The following is a 19,480-nucleotide window of genomic DNA, read 5'->3' on the forward strand; positions in this document are numbered from 1 at the left end:
GATCAGAGCCAATATCGTGATTCGCTCGCTTGTTTGTTTGCTGTTAGTTTTGTTTTGTTGTGGTGGCGAGTTTTCGAGTGATTTATTTTGAATTTGGTAAGTTTTATCTCGTTTTATGTCGTTATAACATAAGAGCGGGTGTAAACATAAAAAAAAAAGAATATGACTGATAAAAGTAACTATAATCAAGTTTAATCTAACCTATAAATTTTTTTTTGGTTCGCAAATGCTATACGTAAACAAACATTTGTTAAGTAGTTAGTAATGACTATAGTGCATTTCATGGTGATAATATTATGGATTCAAAGTTTCAAAGTTCATTTTAGTATTTATCACCAAGGTATCCAAGTGGCAAGTACAGTAGATACTAACTTATGTACTTTCAATTTTGTTTTGAGAAATTATTAAGGTAAAAGACCCGACCATGGGACGGGTTATGTAGATGTCCTGAATATTGCGAGTAATTTAAAAAAATCTAGACTATTCGCTGGGTGCGAAGTACTAGGTGGGGGTAACATAATCTATCGCAGCGCTCATGGTGGTCAAAAGTAGAAATAATGTAAGCTCTGCCATCAGATGTATCTGTCAATGGCAAAGCGATTCTACATAATACATTTTTATATCATTAATTAATCGCATGAAAAGGGTCCTACTGGGAACTTAAATAAAAGAGTGGACTGTATTTCGATAGGGCTGGTTTAATAGCCGTTTACAATTTGGAAATAACTAGACTATACAACGTGGTAGTACAAAAATGAGTCACAGTAGTTGTTGTGCACAGATGTTTGCCTTATGATGAGAGCGTGAATTATTGAACTCTGCCCTTGTTTTGTTCTGAATTCTTCTACATCTCGGACTTGTCCAGCCAATACCAACAACTTTCCTTTAAATACGGTTTGTGGTTGGAATTTGATATTGTAACACTCACAAACCCGGTCTTCAAAACAATACTCATTTCGATCTGAAAACGATATTTAATTTATTACTAGCGATACAGGAACATTTAAATATATTTACTGTTATATAATGAAACCGTTAAAGTAGCTTTTTCTTTTTGTTTTACTGTAAAACTACAACTATAAATGAAGTAAACAAACCCTGACACAATCAAAATTAAACACATTTTTTGGACTTACCTCATTTGATTTGAATGACCAAAATGATTTCAAAACCTTTTTTCCACCCAAATCGTGGTATCACAACAATTTATTAGTCGAAAATATTTGTTATTTTTTCATTTCGATATTTTTTCACTAATATACGACCTAAATGTCAATGTGACAGAGCCCTCAAAGTTGTGGACGCTAGTTGGCGCTGTAATCGTGCACAGAGCCAATAAATCCTTCTTTTTCTTTTTTAATACATAATTTGATACCTTTTAAAAAGGCACTTTATAAGTTCAATTTTAATGCAATTTAAAGAGAAAACAATATAGACTGACTGATTATAATAACGTTTTCTTTATTTTTCTCTCAAAATATGAGCCTTGTACGTAAGGAAGTTTCGGTTTCGGTTTCGGTTTCGGCCGAAATAGACATCGTTGCCGAAATTCGTTTTCGGTTTCGGTTTCGGTCGTAAAACTAGTTTCGGTCGGACACTAAGATCTATATTAGAGATGAAACGGATATCCGGTAACTATCCGGTAGGCCGGATATCCGGCCTAAATTTAATATCCGGCCGGATACCGGATAGTAACTCACTATCCGGATACCGGATATTAAAAAAGTACGACAATTTCCTATTAATAAAATGAAATACATTAATCTTTGAGGTAAATATCAATAAAATGGCTTATAATAATGACGGCTTAATTATTTAAAGTCCAAAAAGTTACAAAAGCCATATTAAGGCCTTTCAAAAAACTAATTTCTCTTTCTGGGCTATTCACTCTAATGTCGAAATATTGCTGAAATAAAAAAGGCGATATTTTTTTCACTGATGGTCTGATGATGCATTCAGTTCAGTCAGATTATGCAACAAGTAAACTATAATTTAATTTTTGCTATTCAATCACACTAACGATAGCAATTGAAATCGCCCGAATTGATCTGCCCCCTAGACAAGTGGCAAAATCTGACATTCTATTCGGACGGATTCGGTTTTCGAAAAGAGTGACTAGTCTAGTCTACTAATGGACCCACTATAGGTGTACCAGAATCTCATGGCAAACAAAAATATTGGAAAAGTGTGTTTTTCATATGGCCATTGTCTATGGATTTATTGTCACCTGTCAAAGTAAATCAAGAGATCTGTCAGCCGCTGCAGAAATTTTGTAATCTCTTCATGCCTATTTGTTATTTTTGTGAAAAAGACGAAAAAACTCAAGCAAGTCATATTGTTTTCAAAGTGTATTGTAAAATAAGGCATAATTCAAAGTCCATCTTTGATTTTAAAGCGCGTCGTTGAGTTGACAGTAAGTTGGAGTGAAATGTTTTGATACTTACCTACATTTAGTTAATTACCTAACTGCGTCAGAAGGAGGGTTATGTTTATTTTTATATTATTAGCTATTACCAGGCCTGGCTCACTCCGCGCGGTACATCCGATAATTACCTACAGCGAAGTGTCACGCGCGCGCTCGTCAGAACGCTGGCGTGTGTTGTAGTATGATTATAATTCTATGATCGAAGTATTATTTAAAAATGGACATAAAGAGAAAGAAATATTGTGCGGCGTTCGGGTGTTTAAATTCGAAAAGTAATCTACCGGATTTATCTTTTTTTTTCGCTTCCCAAAGATGCTGAAAGGTATGTTGGCCATGTAGGTAATCAATAATTCTTAGGATAGTATAGGAACCTAACCTACTATGAAGGTTTTCCATAATGAATGCATACTTACCTACATACGTACCTCATTACAAATAAGTACATTAATTATTTTTTCACTAGACAGCAACCCTAACAGCGTAAGAAGAGTTCAAAGGCACGCGATAGAAAGAGACAAAACTTGTAGGTGAATAAAATTGTAGGTACGTAGTGCTGTGCGAGCTGAATTCCACTGTATCGCGTCGTAGCAAGACTCGCATTTATTTAAATCGTCTTGCGGAGTAATCCTTCTGTACCTGTACTATTACTTATTCTGTGCTATTACCTAATAGCTGCTTTATCGGGGTTTTCAGGTGTATTTCATGCATTGGTGCAGAGGAATGGTGAAAATGTTATGACCATGTAAAATTATGACCATGAAAATTGAAAAAGATTTCATCAAGCAAGTTTGAGTAATTGAAATGCTGAAAAAGCGATTTATAGTATATTAATACCTCTTTAACTTGATCATCTATTTGAAGAACAAGAAATGCAAGTGGAGTTCTTAGAATCGTTTTCTAGTTCTGAATGAAGTGATAAGTTATAAGTATGATACTTAATAAAATTGTTTACAGTAATATACGGTTTACTTATTTTTCAAGACATGTTCCTATGTTAAAAATCCGATGTATAACAACATTCTTCATACACATTAGGGTGGAGCGAAAAATTTTTTTTTACATTTGCGTTTGTGAATACCTCTTAAAAGTTGCATCTTGTTGCAACGGTTACGAGAAAAATAAATAAAAAAATATTGCGACCATTTTTTAGCCCTCTACTGACTTTCGAATATTTCATAAAAATGAAAAAATAGGACTTTATTGCAAAAATCATAAATGACCTTAGAATAGGTTTTATTTGATAAATAATGTATTTTTGTAACTTTAAATATAATATACATCGTAAAAAATATTTGTAAATCATTATAAGCTTGTCATAAACTTAAAACAATACATTATTAAAAGCGCCGATTATAAGCAAAACTCACAGTCAGCGCGTAACTTTGCAACTTGAACTGTTGACATCAGAATTAGTCCAGTTACCTATTTTCTTCTTTCTATCTTTGTCTTATGTCTTTATCTTTAGTTGACTGATATGAATCAAGTAGATAGTTCGTAATTGCGTTGTCTAATTTTATTCATCCAAAGTCAAAATATAATAATCACTCGTAGGGACCTATTTTAGGATTTCCTTATTTGTTTTGTACCTTAGTCAGTGTTACCACTCACACCTGTTTTTTTAAAAAAATTAGATAGAGTGATTCAAGAGGAAGATTTTTAAGTATAATACATTACGTTGTACCTACCTATGCGAAGCAGGGGCGAGTCGCTAATCGGAAATAATAAAAAAAGGTAAACAGCCCGTTGTATTTCTCAAATTTTAGTCGAAACTAATAGGAAAACTTCTTAGCCTGTTGTTATGTTACGATACAACGAATAAAACAATTGTTAAAGTGTTGTTCTAATAAGTATTCACATTTCATTCGCTTTCCATAACCAAAACAATCAGATAACTTCAACGCTAAACTACAGCAATGTAAAAAATGCATACAAGAACTATTAGATAGTTTTCTTATATATCTAATCTGTAATTGTCCAAAAGATGAGAAATAACATTATTAGAATTAGTCATAAATAAAAATTAAACAGTATCAAGATCGTTTAATCCAATTTCCCCAGTATTGCACTCAACAAAGTTTATTTTCCCCATTTGCCATGAGATTCTGGTACACCTATACTAATGGATCGCGTTCGAAGCACCTGTGCGGCGCTAAACTCGTCACGACATGCAACGAGACAATGGGTCAACTATCCGGCCGCCGGATATCCGGCTATCCGGCCTAGCAACTGGCCGGATATCCGGTATCCGGTATCCGGCCAAACAACTATCCGTTTCATCTCTAATCTATATTATAGTTTTCTTTCTATTGCCTACTTTAACTTCATTTTATAGCTTTCCAAGTAAACAGACAACAAACAATGAGTTAGAATACATTTATTTCTTAAATAAATTAGGTAATAAGTTATAATTTTTCATGAGTTTGTAAATAATTCTTAAGATAGCATACTTATTTTATAAGTTTATTAGCTAAATAAAATATAATCTTCCCCTTCCTTGAGATTCAATGATTTGAGATTGCTTTCAAACTGACCTTTAGTAAGATCCAATTTAACACATATAACCAATGGAGGCTTGGCATCTCTAAAATGTATCACAGGTATTTTTTTAATTATAATTCTTTTTTTTGGACAATATAATTCAATAGTGCGGCCAATTTTTTTAACATCAACATCACAAAATGCAGTTACTTTCTCCAAGTTTTCTGGTGATAAAGCTCTAACTAGCTTTCTTCCAGACTTTCCAGCATTCCATACTATAAAGTTTGACCACTTTGGGAATACATGAATCTGCAGTCTTTCTAATTGGATTTGCCATATTAGTTCTCGTTTTACTGAAAATGTTGCAGAAAGCTCATGATATGTATAAATAACTAATTCTTCATCAATTCTATGCAAATCACCACCTAGATCTACATGGTTGTAGAAGAAAATAAGATCTTCAGGTGTTCCTAATCCAGATTCATTAAACCCCCCAACTCGGTCATATACAGATTTATGGCAAAACCAAGTGGGCATAAGTAAAGTTGGTCCATTAGACATATAAATTTGAAGTTTTAACTGTGCTGGAGTTAGACTGTTAGCCCAATGAACAAACCGTGGTGTGGAATTTATTGGAGCTCTACAAACTCTACTACCAACTAAGGTGTTACGATGATAATTAGCATAATTCCATTGTAACATTATTCTGTCTTGATGCATTATATCATCAATGTCTTGGAAGCATAAAAAAGAACCACAACTTTTCTTAACAGCGCCATTTTTAGCCGCACCAACACCTTTTGAAATTGGTGATCCCGTTATAATGAAATCCACGCCACATTTACTGAAGTGCTCTTGCCATTTCGTTAATAACTTAGCAGAATCGTCAATACTGCCGTCATTGTAGACAACTATTTCAAGTTTTATGTCCGTGCCAATAATGGTTTGTGATGCTATTGATTTCATGCAGTTATTTATCCATTTTACACCATTATAGAGTGGTATTATTATGGATATATCAGTCATTTTATTTACATATAATTTAAATGCACAATTTTATTTTTATTACGACATTTTTGAAAAAAGTGCAACAAACAAAAACAATGTCAAATTGACATTGCTCGCTCGCTAGTCTATGCCCCGCATGAAACATCCAAAGATTATGTAATTTCATTATGAATCATTTATTTAATGCTACGGTTATAATTAAGACTTTATCAGAGTGTAAAAGAGTGGTATACTTATGAAGAGTGTATTCGTCACAGAATTTTAAAAAAATAAAATCATCTCGCTGATAAGCTTATGTGCATTGCGCTAATTTTTAACGTCTCCAATACATTGGCGCTTCTTCACTAGTTGCGCGGGGCCAAGGTCTCCAATGTGTTATTCAAATCTCCTCTCCTCTCCGCTTCGGTAGTAGGAAACAGAGCATCAATAAGGGTGAAAAGGGTGATTAACACAGTTGCTTGTTACCTCACTATCTTTCAGCTGTCAGTTTTGTCACTGTCACACATCTGTCACATTTCTGTTTCTGCCTCTTCGCGTTCACGTCGTCCTCGTCTCGTCATTTCTCAGTTTGAGTTTGAGAATTGAGTGTTTTGTGATTTAAACTATTGGCTTTTTGAACAAATACAATGGGTATCAAGGAAGCTAATATATATCTCGATAATCAACTGAACACTTATTACGCTGGACAAACTGTTAATGGCAGGATTGAATACGTGTTCGACAGTCCCAAAAAAGTTAGAGGTAAGACTCATTGAAGAAAATTATAGTTTGATGCGTATTGTATGACTCATTTATCTTGGAATCCTATTAAAGATAGGTCGATACATTAGTTACATCGGACATAAGCTTATAGTGTGTCGTTAGAGTGTATGTTTGCTTGGATAGAACCATAACCGGCTCCAAAACAGAAAAGGCTAATGCCATAGAAGTTTTAACACTTATTTTTAAGTTCTAGCTCGTTGTTAAACAACAGTCTCGAAAAAAATCTTGCGTACTACTAAAAGAAACAGGATGTTGAGTATTAAGTCCTGTTTCTAGTAATGCCTTGTTCTTCAACAACTGCTACAGGAAATTAATGAGATAAAATTTTAGGCCATATTGCACTTATTTGAAACTATGAGACCAAACTATGTTAATTAGACAGAACCCACTTAAACCATTCATGTATACAATTTTAAAATAGCATTAAAAGTATCACAAATTAAATCTGTATTGTTTTGCAGGCATCCATGTAAAATTTAAAGGTGAGGCCCACACTGAATGGTATGAGAGCAAACAAGAAGAGAATGCCCAAGGAAAAACAGAATCAACTGACACTCTACACTCAGGGAGTGAAGAATACTTCCAAATTTCTTATTACCTTCTTGGCAGCAACACAGGTAATAAAAAAAATTTAAAATATGAATACATATTTGTAAAAATTAATTAAAATAAAGTTAACTCTTTTCAAAATATTGTATAAATTCTCTTTTGAATGTTCAAATGAATACAGTTTAATCTGATTCTGATTATGTCAAGATTGGTGGTAGTTCTAAAAATAGTGATGTAGCAATGATGTCATACACTAATATTGAGGGTCACACACATCTATTTGAATTGTTTAACAATATTGAGGCACGGATTAATGGTGTGTCAACTGTGTGGATTAATGTTTTATTCTATTTACATGCAAAATTGCTTATCTTATTGAAAACATGTACATTTGAAGCAATGTTTTAGGAGGCAATATTTTAATTGCCTATTGCACTCATTATGTCTATTCAGAATGGAATGCACATTTCAACACCACAGATAAATTGAAACTACTTAATTAAATAAATAAAAAATAATGACTCAAGAGTTTTTTAACTACTAGAAAGTCAGATTTCAGACCATTTGACTGATACCCAACTGCTACTATCAATTAGATTTTTAAAATATTTATTTGTAACATAGCATCAGCATTATACCACAATTTATTTTGCAGGTAATGAGATAGAAATCCCTGCAGGGAAGCAAGTGTACAGCTTCACTTGCACCCTGCCCCCTGTGCTTCCATCATCCTTTGAGGGGGAACATGGGTACGTCAGATACACTGTCAAAGTCACACTTGACCGACCATGGAAGTTTGACCAGGAGACCAAGATGGCATTTACTGTCATTAATGCTTTGGACCTGAACCTCAATCCGTCATATAGGGTAAGTTTATGTAATGGAATGTTAAGAGAATTAAAGGTTCTTTTTAATTATTTTTGTTAAAACTAATAATTATAATGCTCAGTAATTTTTAAGATTGTTAGGATTACAATTTGTGGTTTCTTTGAAGCTTGTATGTATGGTTAAGAACTGTCACTATTTGCTAAAGTTATTTTTCTTTCTTAGGAACCAATCCGCATTCAAATTGAAAAGACATTCTGCTGTTTCTGCTGTGCATCTCCCCCACTGTCTGTAGATGTCCAAGCACCAGTCTCTGGATACTGCCCTGGACAAGTCATACCGATACAGGTTGATGTTGAAAATAAGAGTAATGTGCAACTACATTTAGTGAAGATATTTTTAAGAAAGGTAAGATTTGCTTGAAACACCTTAAGTACCAACTACACATTGTTTTCTGGCCTAAAATTATTTAGAGGAGTTTATTCCTAGTAAAGTCAAAACAATATTTTTAGGGCTCTACAGATCTCAATATATTTTTTTTTGACTGCAGCCCTACATACTTTTTTTTTTGTTTATTCTTCAAAGGTGGTGACATATCGCGCAACATCGCCGTCAACTGCTACAAAAAAGGTTAAAAACGTTGTCTTGATGGTGCAAGAAGGCCCAGCTCCTGCTGGAACCACAAAACATTGGGACTTGAAGCTTGAAATTCCTCCCATTCCACCCTCGAATCTCGTCAATTGTAACATCATTGATCTGGACTATGATTTTAAGGTAAACACAGCACTATGTCACTTTTCATAGAGTCCTAAATTGTCTAGTACATTTTTAGGAGGTTCCTTTTTAAACCTTGTTTTACCGCCGCTAATTAACACTATGACCGTGTAATCAAGGTTACTTCAGTTTAAATGCCTTCTATTCTGTTATCAATGATGAAAATCTTACCTTGATGATCATGGCTGCGTTCAAAATAAAGAACTTTGCTTGTTTTATAAATCTACTGTACTATTAAATTAACAGGTTAAGCAATTTCTGGAGCTATTAATCTGGTTTTAAAAATTATTTTACCATTATAAAGCTACATTATTCCCATACTATATCTTTCTATGACAGACCGAAACTTACGCTGGCGAAGCCGCGGGAGACATCAGTATCAAATACAGAAAAAGTACAAAACTTTTTACAGGTTGAATGTGTCGTGCCAAAAATGCATTTGAACATGCGCGACAAGAAGTACATAACTATCGGTACGGTGCCTCTGGTAGGCGTGGGGCAGGCCGCGCCGGTCCCCGGCGACAGCGCCCAATACTCCCCGAGCCAGCCTGCCGTGCTACCGGTTGACCCTGGACAACCTGCTCAGCCCACGGTTAGTAGTATACCTAATGGACACACAGCCCGGCGTCTTTATTTTGCAACCTTGAAGGCTTTAAAACTCATTTTAATTTTACAAGTAGGCTTTTATACACGTCCCAATGTACCCTGCCACTGCTTCGGGCCAATAAATGGGCATGAATGGGCAATGGACAAGAATCTTAGTCATTATTTATCACACTGGATGCGTTCCGCGATCTGCTGTCAGGTCAGCAAAGAACGCAAATCGCACCACTACTGACTGATTGCCTTGTCACGACTGCTGACAGATTAATTGTTTTACCCGGGTCGCTGATCGACAATGTTGTTCATACATGATGTGGGCTGCGTTCACATTGACCTGACCGCAGACCGCACCCAATGTGGCAAATCCTTGAACCCGCGTGTGACGACTAACTTGCCTACAAAAAAAGTCGACTCATATCGGCGGGTTCGGTTTTATACATATTGTAATACACATCCAAGTATTTTTGAGCTTGGAAAATTAGTCATGATTGGCAGACTAACAGTGTTTGTAGGTAACACAAGCACTGAGTCATAGACAGTTTTGTCTTAGCACTATCTCGCTTGTAATTTCACCTTGTTTGTGACAAAGACAGGCGTATGATATAACACGTTATCTTTCTGCTAAGGTAATGTGATTTATTTGGTAAAGGTGTTTCAATAGTTCTGTAAGAGTGGTAGGTATTTAATTTTTGTATTTTTTGTCGTCTATCCAGGCTCCGTCTGCTCCAAGTGGCGATCCTTCGCCAGGATGGGTGATGCCTGGAACGGTGCCTGCGCAGCCGCCTTACCAGTCGCTGTATCCTACACTTTGTATGTATAACTTGTTCTAATCTTTGTAGGGCATGCAGTTTACTGTAGGTCAATTATTTCGCGTATTTATTTAATCATGTCTACTTATGATCCAGTCTTGGCTTTATTACAGTCATGGTGATCTAAAGCTGTAAAAAATCTTATCTCATATAATATTAAGTTGTAACAAATACTTTATAAGCTCTAAAACGTAAGTTTTGCTCAATATAATTCAATTTTGTTTCAGCTCAACCTGTGTATAAGGAGTCGGCATACTCAGCCCGTACGATTCAAGATAAGGGTGATAATAACTACACAGCTATTACTGGCCCAAATAACTTTGCTCCTTACTACCCTACATATGCAGCTGTACAACCACCCCCTCTACCTCAGTAAATAACAGTATTTCGTGTATTTTCGACCTTTTGGCATTTTATATTACTATTTGATACTAACAGCTATGTATAATTGTATGATATTAAAAATAGCACAAGGCGGGTTGTGGCAAATTGATATTTTGATATTATTATTTGCCTTTTATGAATGGCGTGTCGAACAAAAATTGTGAATCTCTAAATTCAATCTGTAATAGTGATCTAGCATTTTATACCGACCTTTATTTATACTAATATTTTTAGTTAAGAGAAATAATATTTGCTGTTATATTTAAATTCAGATGCTATTATGACTCAGACTTATTATGCATATTATGTAATTAATAATTTAAGGACCGAAGCTAAAGAAAATGTTATTACACATTTTATTTGTATATTAACTTAGTGAATAAGGAAAATATTTAGATGGAAATAATCAAAATTATTATGACAATATCTTTTATTGATTTTCCTTCACAAAAGAAACTATAAAAGTATTTGATGAGCTAGATATAACACTTTTCCACAAACTTAAAAACCAAAACGGAAATTATGGCAATGGAATACGATTTAGTGAATTTCATACATTGTTTCACATTATAGATAAGTTCATTTAAGTCGGGTAGAAGTAGCTTCTTAACCCACAAATTGCATACATAATGTGTTCGATTGATAAAGTTGAGTCAAATAATAAAGAAGCCCGATTGTTGATTAGGATGATTGGAATATGATGGACCTTTATGTATATGAGATGAGACATCGGTAAAAAAAGAGAATCAAAGAAATAATTATGGGCTATGAAACAATATCTGCGATGAAAGATGAGTGGAACACAGTAAGATAGTTTATGTAATTAAAACCGAAAGTAAATAGTTACACAAGTACTATTACTTTAGCTTAGTGGGTCAGTGTTTAGCACTACTAATTAGTGCTTTATTACAGTTTTTCGTATCTAATGATTATGTAGATAATACATACAGTGTTATAGTTTCATGTATAGTGTGTACATAAATTTGATTATTTACTATATTCATATGTCCAATAAGCTTTCAATAAAAACGCATGCATAAACTTTGAAGAGCAGTTACGTATTACCACTTACTCGTAGTTTTGTTACATAAACCAAATACAATTTGGTAATTTATTAACACACTTCTTAATTTTGTAATTCATTACAAATGATTTATTTCCTGTTTGCCAGACTTCTTTCATAGAAACATAATAGGCTGACTAAAAATTTTGTGTACAATATCAAAAATATTTAGGAATATCAAGTAAAAATATAAAATATAGACTGGTACTGTATTACATTTATTACAAAAAAACTTTTGTACTTAAATTTTAAGACGAAAAATAAGTAAAGTGGACTGGACTGAAGAAAAAAAAGAAAATATTAAAAATCTACAAAATACTGTAGTTGATGATAATAAATATACTAGTAAAGTAGTCAGCACTATTTCAGAGTTTAATGCTATTAGATCCTCGATTATTTTTTAAAATTATCAGCTCATACAATCTTTCGCCTATGGTTATGATGTGAGAAGGAAAAACAACAATTTGCGTTTTTGTCTAAATTTAGACTGGACATTGCGTCATTATTTAAAATATCGGCAATGTTTATTACGATGATGACGTAAACCACCCTTTAATGAAAAGAAATAATGAATGTTACTCATAAATGTAGCCTAAAATAGTTTACTAAAACGGCTTAAACTGTGTAATTTTATATTGATGTAAAAATAAAAGTAGCATAATGTGTAATTTCTAACGGTTACTCCAGATTTATTAGATTTTAGAGGATGCACTAACATTTTATATAAACTTAAAAATGATCAGATATTATATTATCTTAATCCTCAGCGATCGGAATAAATTTTATTAGGAGTGAGCGGGTCTTCGGAACAGTATTATCCATCCGTCCATTTTTAAGCCCATACAATTAAACTAAAAAAAATATTGCTGAAATTCGCAGTGAGTTTAGCCCGTGGCTGTCGAATCGAAAACGTGCCGATCGACGGTCGAAACGAGCGCATTCAGCGTCGCAACGACCCCACATTCGGCGTTCACCCGCTGCGTCTCATTAGAATTTAGCGTTACTCGCACTCGCTACACGTTCTATCCTTGCAATACAACGGTGAATTTATCGTTACGCGTCCCCTGCGACGTCGGCGACGCCCGCGCTGCGACGGACGCTGTGCGTGACACATTTTCTAAGTTGCAACTCTTCGGAACGGTCTCGGTGGTGGGTGTCGGCCCCGCGCTCGTGGCGGCGGGCGGCGGCCCGGCCCGGTCCGGGCGGCGGCGGCGGCGGCGGCCTGCGCGTGCGCGCGGCGCTCAGTACTGCGAGCAGCGCGCCCGGAAGCCGCCCTGGTACGTGGAGTCCTGCGACAGCAGCCCGTCCGGCTGCGACGGGCAGTCGGGCGCCGCCGACTCCTGGCTGAAGTCGGGCTGCGAGGCGCCCTGCGACAGCGACAGCGGCGGCTGCTGCGACAGCGGCTCCTGCGACAGGCGCGGCGCGCGGCGGCGCGGGCGCGGCGGCGGCCGGTGCGGCGCGAAGGCGGCGGGCGGCACGGGCGCGTGCAGCAGCGCGGCGCGCTCGGGCCCGACGTAGGCCAGCGGGTCGCGCAGCGGCCGCGCGCGGTCGTACACCGAGCCCGGCACCATGGCCTCGCGCGCGTCGAACATCGACGTGGACATGAAGTGCGAGCCGGGGTTCTGCGCGTTCACCAGCTTCTTGGGCTTCGCGAACTGGATCGCGGACTCCTTGAGGTTGGACAGCGGGCCCTCGGTGAGCACGCGGCGCTCCTTGTAGAAGGCGAGCAGGTGGTTCCACAGCGGCTGCTTGCTGAGCACCTTGGGGTTGCCGACGACGATGAGCCCGTACTTGGCGCGCGTGAGCGCCACGTTGAGGCGGCGCGGGTCGCTGAGGAAGCCGATGCCCTGGTGCTCGTTGGAGCGCACGCACGACATGATGATGATGTCCTTCTCGCGGCCCTGGAAGGCGTCGACGCTGGCCACCTCGATCTCCTGGTACAGCTTGGCGTGCAGGCTGCCCTGGTACTGCATGTGCTGCACGAGGTAGGAGCGCTGGCCCTCGTAGGGCGTGATGATGCCGATCTGCTCGGGGCGCACGCCCGCCTTGAGGAAGCGCGTGGTGAGCTTCTCGACGTTGGCGGCCTCGGTGCGGTTCAGGTAGGACGTGCCGGAGCCGGCGATCTCCTCCTGGCCCTGCGTGACGTAGAAGAACATCGGGCGGTCGGGGCGCGGCCACGGGAAGTCGATCTTGTGCAGGCGGCGCTCCTCGGCGCTGACGCCGTTCTGCAGCGAGCCCTCGTAGAAGAAGTCGGACGGGAAGCGCGACAGCTCCGGGTGCATGCGGTACTGCACCTCGAGGCGGAAGGGCCGGATGCCGAGCACGACGAGGCGCTCGAACAGGCTCTGGCTGAGGCCGGCCTTGGCGGCCTTCTTGCACATGACGACGGGCCCCAGCTGGCAGTGGTCGCCGACGAGGATGAGCTGGCGCGCGCCGAGCACGACGGGCACCATGCACTCGGGCTCGGTGGACTGCATGCCCTCGTCGATGAGGATGGACTGGAAGCGCATGCGGGCGACGCGCGGGTCGCCGGCGCCGACGCAGGTGGTGCAGACGACGTCGGCGGCGTCGAGCAGGCGGCGCTCGGCGGCGCGGCGCAGGGCGCGGTAGCGGCGCTCGTCGGCGGCCGACAGCTCGCCGGCCTCCTCCTTGAGGCGCGTGAGCTTGCGCAGCTCGCTGTCGGCGGACCCGAGCGCGCGCGCCTGCTCGTGCAGCGCCAGGAAGGACACGGAGGACTCCATGGCCTCGCGCGACTTGGCGCACAGGCGCACCACCTTGAGCCCGGTGCGGTGGATCTTCTCGGTGAGCTGGTCGACGGCGGTGTTGGAGGGCGCGCACACGAGCACGGGCCCGCCGTTCTGGCGCACCAGCTGGTACACGATGGTGGCGGACGTGACCGTCTTGCCGGTGCCGGGGGGCCCTTGAATCAATGAGAGCGGACGTTGGAGGGCATGTTTCACAGCGTAAACCTGAGAAATGAGAATTTGATGCTTTTAACTGTAGGCTACGTTTCCCTTTCTTCTCCATACTCGGCAAGTTTATGATTCTATTTGTATTATGCTGCTTTTACACTATGCGGAAATTAGCCGAGTCAAGTCAAAAAAACAGAGGAGTGGGGATGAAATTCATTCATAATTCATCCCCACTCCACTGTTTTTTTGACTTGACTTGGCTAATTTCCGCGCAGTGTAAACGCAGCATTATATTATTTATGAATAATCTTACCTGCGAGCGATTGAGGTCGGGCAAGTTCGGGGCGCTGAAATGCTTCGGCAGATGGACGCGGAACAGAACTTCCTCGACTTCGTGTCCTAGCAGGCGGCGGTAAATGTAGCCCGACACCGAAGAATCGTCTACGGCGAATTTGCGCAGGGCCAGTTGCATCCTGGAACAAGAAATAAGAAATGAGTAAACATGCTTAAAATGGTTTCTTGATTTTAAATGGGTATAAATAGCCGTGTGTTTCCAGTAGAGTAGAATAGGACCACCCCCACTCTTCCCGAGAATGTCGGACTCGGAAGAGACAACTAAAAGAGAAATATGCAAACATTAGGCCTTCTCAACACATCTGGGTAGTATTGGGGAATAAATAAAGTCTAAAACCTGCCTTTTGCCTCTGGCAAATTAGAGGGTCATTGTCCTCCTCTAGTAAATACAATACAATATAGCACTGACCTGTCAAACGACGTGCTCTTCCAAATAAAGTCAACGACAAAGTTAGAAGTGCAATCCAGCGGTGCGCCGGCGCCGCTCTTGAGCTCGAGTCCTACGTCATCGCCGTAGTTGTCAGGCACCTTGATCACGTGACCCACGCCCGACCACGCCTTGTGCAACTCGCCGACGTATCTGGGAATAGACAGATATTTAATCTAATTGAATAACTTCTTCTTCTTCTCAGCACTGGCCCATTTATTGTCCTGAAGCAGTGGTAGGGTTAATACTGGGACGTGTAAAAGTGCTTTTTTTAAGCCTATTTACAGAAATAAATCGAGTTTTAATGAGTTTTTCACAAAAACCTAACTGTGTAAAAAATTGTACTGTAAAGATAGAAACGGTGTTCACAAATGCAGTCTGAGGCATCCAATACATATCACCAAAAAAGAACTAGTCATTGGAATGTTTAAGTATTAAATAATTCAAAACATTGACCATATTTCAAAGTCATGTCTAAAATATTTGAATCTACCACCTACCCAAGAATAGATGGAAGATTTTTCTTTATTGGAAATTAACCAATTCCTGGCTTGAATTTATGCTAGCTGATTTAAACAAAATATTCCATTCATATCATTTCTTATTACAGGCTAAGTATGTTTATGCATCTTGAATGAGCAGCAACTACTTCTAAATCTTCTTATTATGTAACAAACAATATCTTACCTCAACCTAAGCTCATCACCATGCATGAGCTTCATATCACTATCAGTTTTGGCGAGTGTAAAGTAAGCAATGGTCTTCTTATTGAGGCCCACGTCCCAGCGAACCTCAATGCCTTCCTGGGTCTGAGACTCTTTTAGTCTCTTGTCATAGTCAGCTTCCAATTTCACTAATGGTCCAAAGATATTCTGGTATTGATAGCCATCTTCATATCTGAAAATAAAATGGAAATCTATGAACTACTGGATATCTGTATTTTATTAGCAAAAGACTTCTACAATACAGGACCTTGGTTTGTCTATATGTACTTGGCAGGATATAAAACTCCGTCACCGCGATGCAGGTTTGTATGAGCGGCGGAGTGTGCCATAGTGTAGTAGTAACAGCGCCATCTGTTGGTCACTAGTTTGTAGTGGCGTATCGTCGGTGTCGCCACACCAGCAAAATCAGTTGTTATGTAGTTCCAGTACACACTTTTAATTTTTCTAGAGATAAAAATGGTGATTAAAGAAACATACCTCAAAAGAACTTGGTTAGGTTCCTCATCCACTCCAGGTTTCTCCAAGTCTTGAAAAGTAGCATCGACGTTGTCACGCCATAGTTCTTCAAGGCGCCCTATTTGTTGAGGGGTCACCTAAAAAGTGAAGAGAAACGGAATTAAGATATTTAAAAAAACTATATCCAGACCTACATTTTGAAAAGATGTTGGACATTGTCAAATCAAAACTAGATTCTTTCATTTCAACATACCTGGCGAGCTCTCATTTGCTCTGCCTCAGATGGAACTTTAACTAGCCAGGACAGGAAGGCACGATCAGCTGTAAATAAATTATATCTATGATTAAATTATCTTGTAGAAAATAACTGGATAAAATATTTTCTTTTCAATTCCAATTAGTTTCTTATGAGCATCTAATAAGGTGAAAACAATCTACATAACATGGTGTAAGACTATGTATTACATAAAAAAAAGAGAGTAAAAAAAACTGATTGGCACAAACATTTCGTGATAGAGGCAAAATAAAATAGCTTCAGCTTAGCTTAGCAAGCTTACATAAACTTTTTTCTATTCTATTCTACATACCTACTATGGAATAGGTGTTATGCTTATCAGACCACTTGAAAACTAATAAAAAAACTTACAAATCAAAGGTTTCCACTGTTCTTGGTCCCAATTCATATCCTTCAATGAGCTCTGTGCAGCACACGGTTGGCTGGAACACAATAATAATGATTTCAGTGATAAAAAAAAACATATACCTACTTATTACACCTTATATGACTAAGATTAATTAGTAAGAATAAGAATAAGAAAAACTTTATTTAGAAGTACAGACAACAACACATCAAGCTTATCACTGTGGTATCTTAAACAGTAATTATTTTAAGTGCTCTTTTGAAACACAAATGACAAATCTGATGTTCTGTTGACAGTACTTATACATTATTTTTTATTGTAATACTCACCGGCACAACAAAACAACCACAGAGTCAGCTTTGGCCGGAATAAATCCAAGGACAAATACATTTCGGGCACCACAAGAATAGCACTCCAGCAATGTCTCTCCAAGGGGTCCGTCACGATGCAGGGCAGCTTCCTTATGCTTGGCCCTGACCAGGTGATTGATGATGTGAGAGCCTGAGGTGTTCCCACGCCCATTGCAAAACCTGAAATATTGAATTTAATAAAATGAAAACACTTTTGTTAACATCTAATTTATATGTTTTACAAAATAACAGGTCCAGGTTAGAGGATCACACAATCTGAAATATCATTCCAATTAATTTCTAACTGGATAACACGAAAATGTATGTTTCTTAAAAACATGTCTTTTCAAAAAAATTTTCTTATAACTGTACAACCATTTATGATTGAATTAGAGGTGACCTAATAATAATACATGTACACAAGCTTCTAGAAATCCAGAAACATTACATAAATTCGCTTCAATGTTTATCTAATACCTTAACATGAATTTCACTTTCAAGACTTACCATTTACTGCATATGTTGCACATAACGACCGTGGCAGGGTCGTGGATGCCACAGTACTTGCAAGCATGATCAGGCAACTCTTTACTGCTGTACAAAGCTTCATCTTCTTCCTCGAATTGCAACTCTGCTATCGCATTAGTCACGTTCAAGACTTTAGATGTATGGTCTGAACGTCCAAGACCGTTTACCTAGAACATTACCATACTGGTTAAATTCACAGAAAACCATATTTCAGTGGAAATGTACTGAGGTTATGTGTACAACAAAATAAGTCACCTGCTAACCTGATTGGATGTTGTGAGTCCGTGGTCATGTTGAGATGCCTGCGTTTGGCTTTGAGAAGGGAGAGTGAAGTCAGTAAACTCAAATTCGGAGCCCTGGGTATCAGCTCCAATAAGATCCGCTTCTTCAGTGTCCAGAAACGTGAGCGTTTGGGAGCTCGGACCATACGCGTCGACACTCATTTTTAGGCAGTTCAGTTATTGCGAACTAAACAAAGAAAATATGTCAAAAAGTAAAGAATACTGCCTTATTTAGCAGAATTCCCATAACAGCCACGCAATAATTATCAAACGTCCAGCGAAGAATGATGAAAATTCGCCATGTTAGCACATGGTTTGTTTCCGTTTACAAACTGGTCATTCATTGGCACATAATTTAATGCGATTTAGAATTGACCAATCAGCTTGACTGTAAGTTTGACGTAACCCAAAATCCACCAATGGCAACGAAGGAAAACATGAACCATAGACAACATTTAATTTTTTAGTAAAATCATGGCAAAAGTAATGACATTGTCTCAAAATTATAACAACGGTATTTCTAAATAACGATACCGTTATCAATGATATGACACTCATACGGGTGTCAAGCCATAAATTCTAGATTTGGGTTAAGGCGGTAGATTTAAACAAAAATTGGGCCGATAGTTGGGTTGGACTGTTAATCAGTGGAGATGTATGAAAGTAACGCACATTACACCGATTTGCTATCGGCCGATTCTTCATACAAATTAAAATCGGGCCCAACCATCGGCCAACTAAAAGTCGGTGGTCTGCGCCTGGGCTACAGGTCAGATCAGATGAAAAGATACTTAAGTACGTAAGTAAGTGCAATTTATACGTTCTTTCAATGAAGACAAGGTTATAGCTGGAAAAAGTCTTCTCCTAGGGGTTTCAAGGTAGTCTCCGTGACCTTCTCAGGATCTTCGGTCCATCAAGTAGGATTATGATTAGGTAATCGTTTTGTACAAACACACCCTAGAGCACACGACACCAGCTCAACCCAGCAGCTTACGTATTACAAACACAATGCAGCTGTGTTAGCGCAGAAATGGCATTGCTTGCATTGACGGACCTCGTCAAAGTGTTGTAAGTATCTAATGATGTCTTAATGTAAGTATTACATTAGGTACTCATTAGCTACTAA

The 19,480-nt window shown here is 38.8% G+C and overlaps 2 protein-coding genes and 1 long non-coding RNA gene across 3 annotated transcripts; 1 reads left to right on the forward strand and 2 right to left on the reverse strand.

Annotated features, from left to right (window-relative positions):
- Positions 1–678: 678 nt before the first annotated feature.
- Positions 679–1,709, reverse strand: LOC135079313 (uncharacterized). The gene is made up of 2 exons (XR_010258777.1): positions 1,137–1,709; positions 679–961 (listed from the first exon to the last, which is right to left on the reverse strand). It is a non-coding gene; the product is annotated as an uncharacterized LOC135079313 (long non-coding RNA).
- Positions 1,710–6,186: 4,477 nt separating this feature from the next.
- Positions 6,187–11,041, forward strand: LOC135079322 (arrestin domain-containing protein 17). Its single transcript, XM_063973951.1, has 8 exons — positions 6,187–6,652; positions 7,135–7,290; positions 7,878–8,089; positions 8,273–8,455; positions 8,633–8,821; positions 9,234–9,413; positions 10,138–10,234; positions 10,461–11,041. Exons 1-8 carry the CDS (start codon positions 6,538–6,540, stop codon positions 10,607–10,609), a joined length of 1,281 nt encoding a protein of 426 aa, XP_063830021.1. The 5' UTR covers positions 6,187–6,537; the 3' UTR covers positions 10,610–11,041.
- A 1,866-nt stretch (positions 11,042–12,907) lies between these two features.
- On the reverse strand, positions 12,908–18,672 carry LOC135079317 (regulator of nonsense transcripts 1-like). The gene is made up of 10 exons (XM_063973947.1): positions 18,337–18,672; positions 18,053–18,240; positions 17,525–17,725; positions 17,201–17,271; positions 16,808–16,875; positions 16,576–16,691; positions 16,061–16,270; positions 15,356–15,526; positions 14,906–15,065; positions 12,908–14,649 (listed from the first exon to the last, which is right to left on the reverse strand). The coding sequence occupies exons 1-10, from the start codon at positions 18,514–18,516 to the stop codon at positions 12,922–12,924; spliced, it is 3,093 nt and encodes a 1,030-aa protein (XP_063830017.1). The 5' UTR covers positions 18,517–18,672; the 3' UTR covers positions 12,908–12,921.
- Positions 18,673–19,480: the final 808 nt, after the last annotated feature.

Source organism: Ostrinia nubilalis, chromosome 16 (assembly GCF_963855985.1).
Source record: "Ostrinia nubilalis chromosome 16, ilOstNubi1.1, whole genome shotgun sequence".
Lineage (NCBI taxonomy): Eukaryota > Metazoa > Arthropoda > Insecta > Lepidoptera > Crambidae > Ostrinia > Ostrinia nubilalis.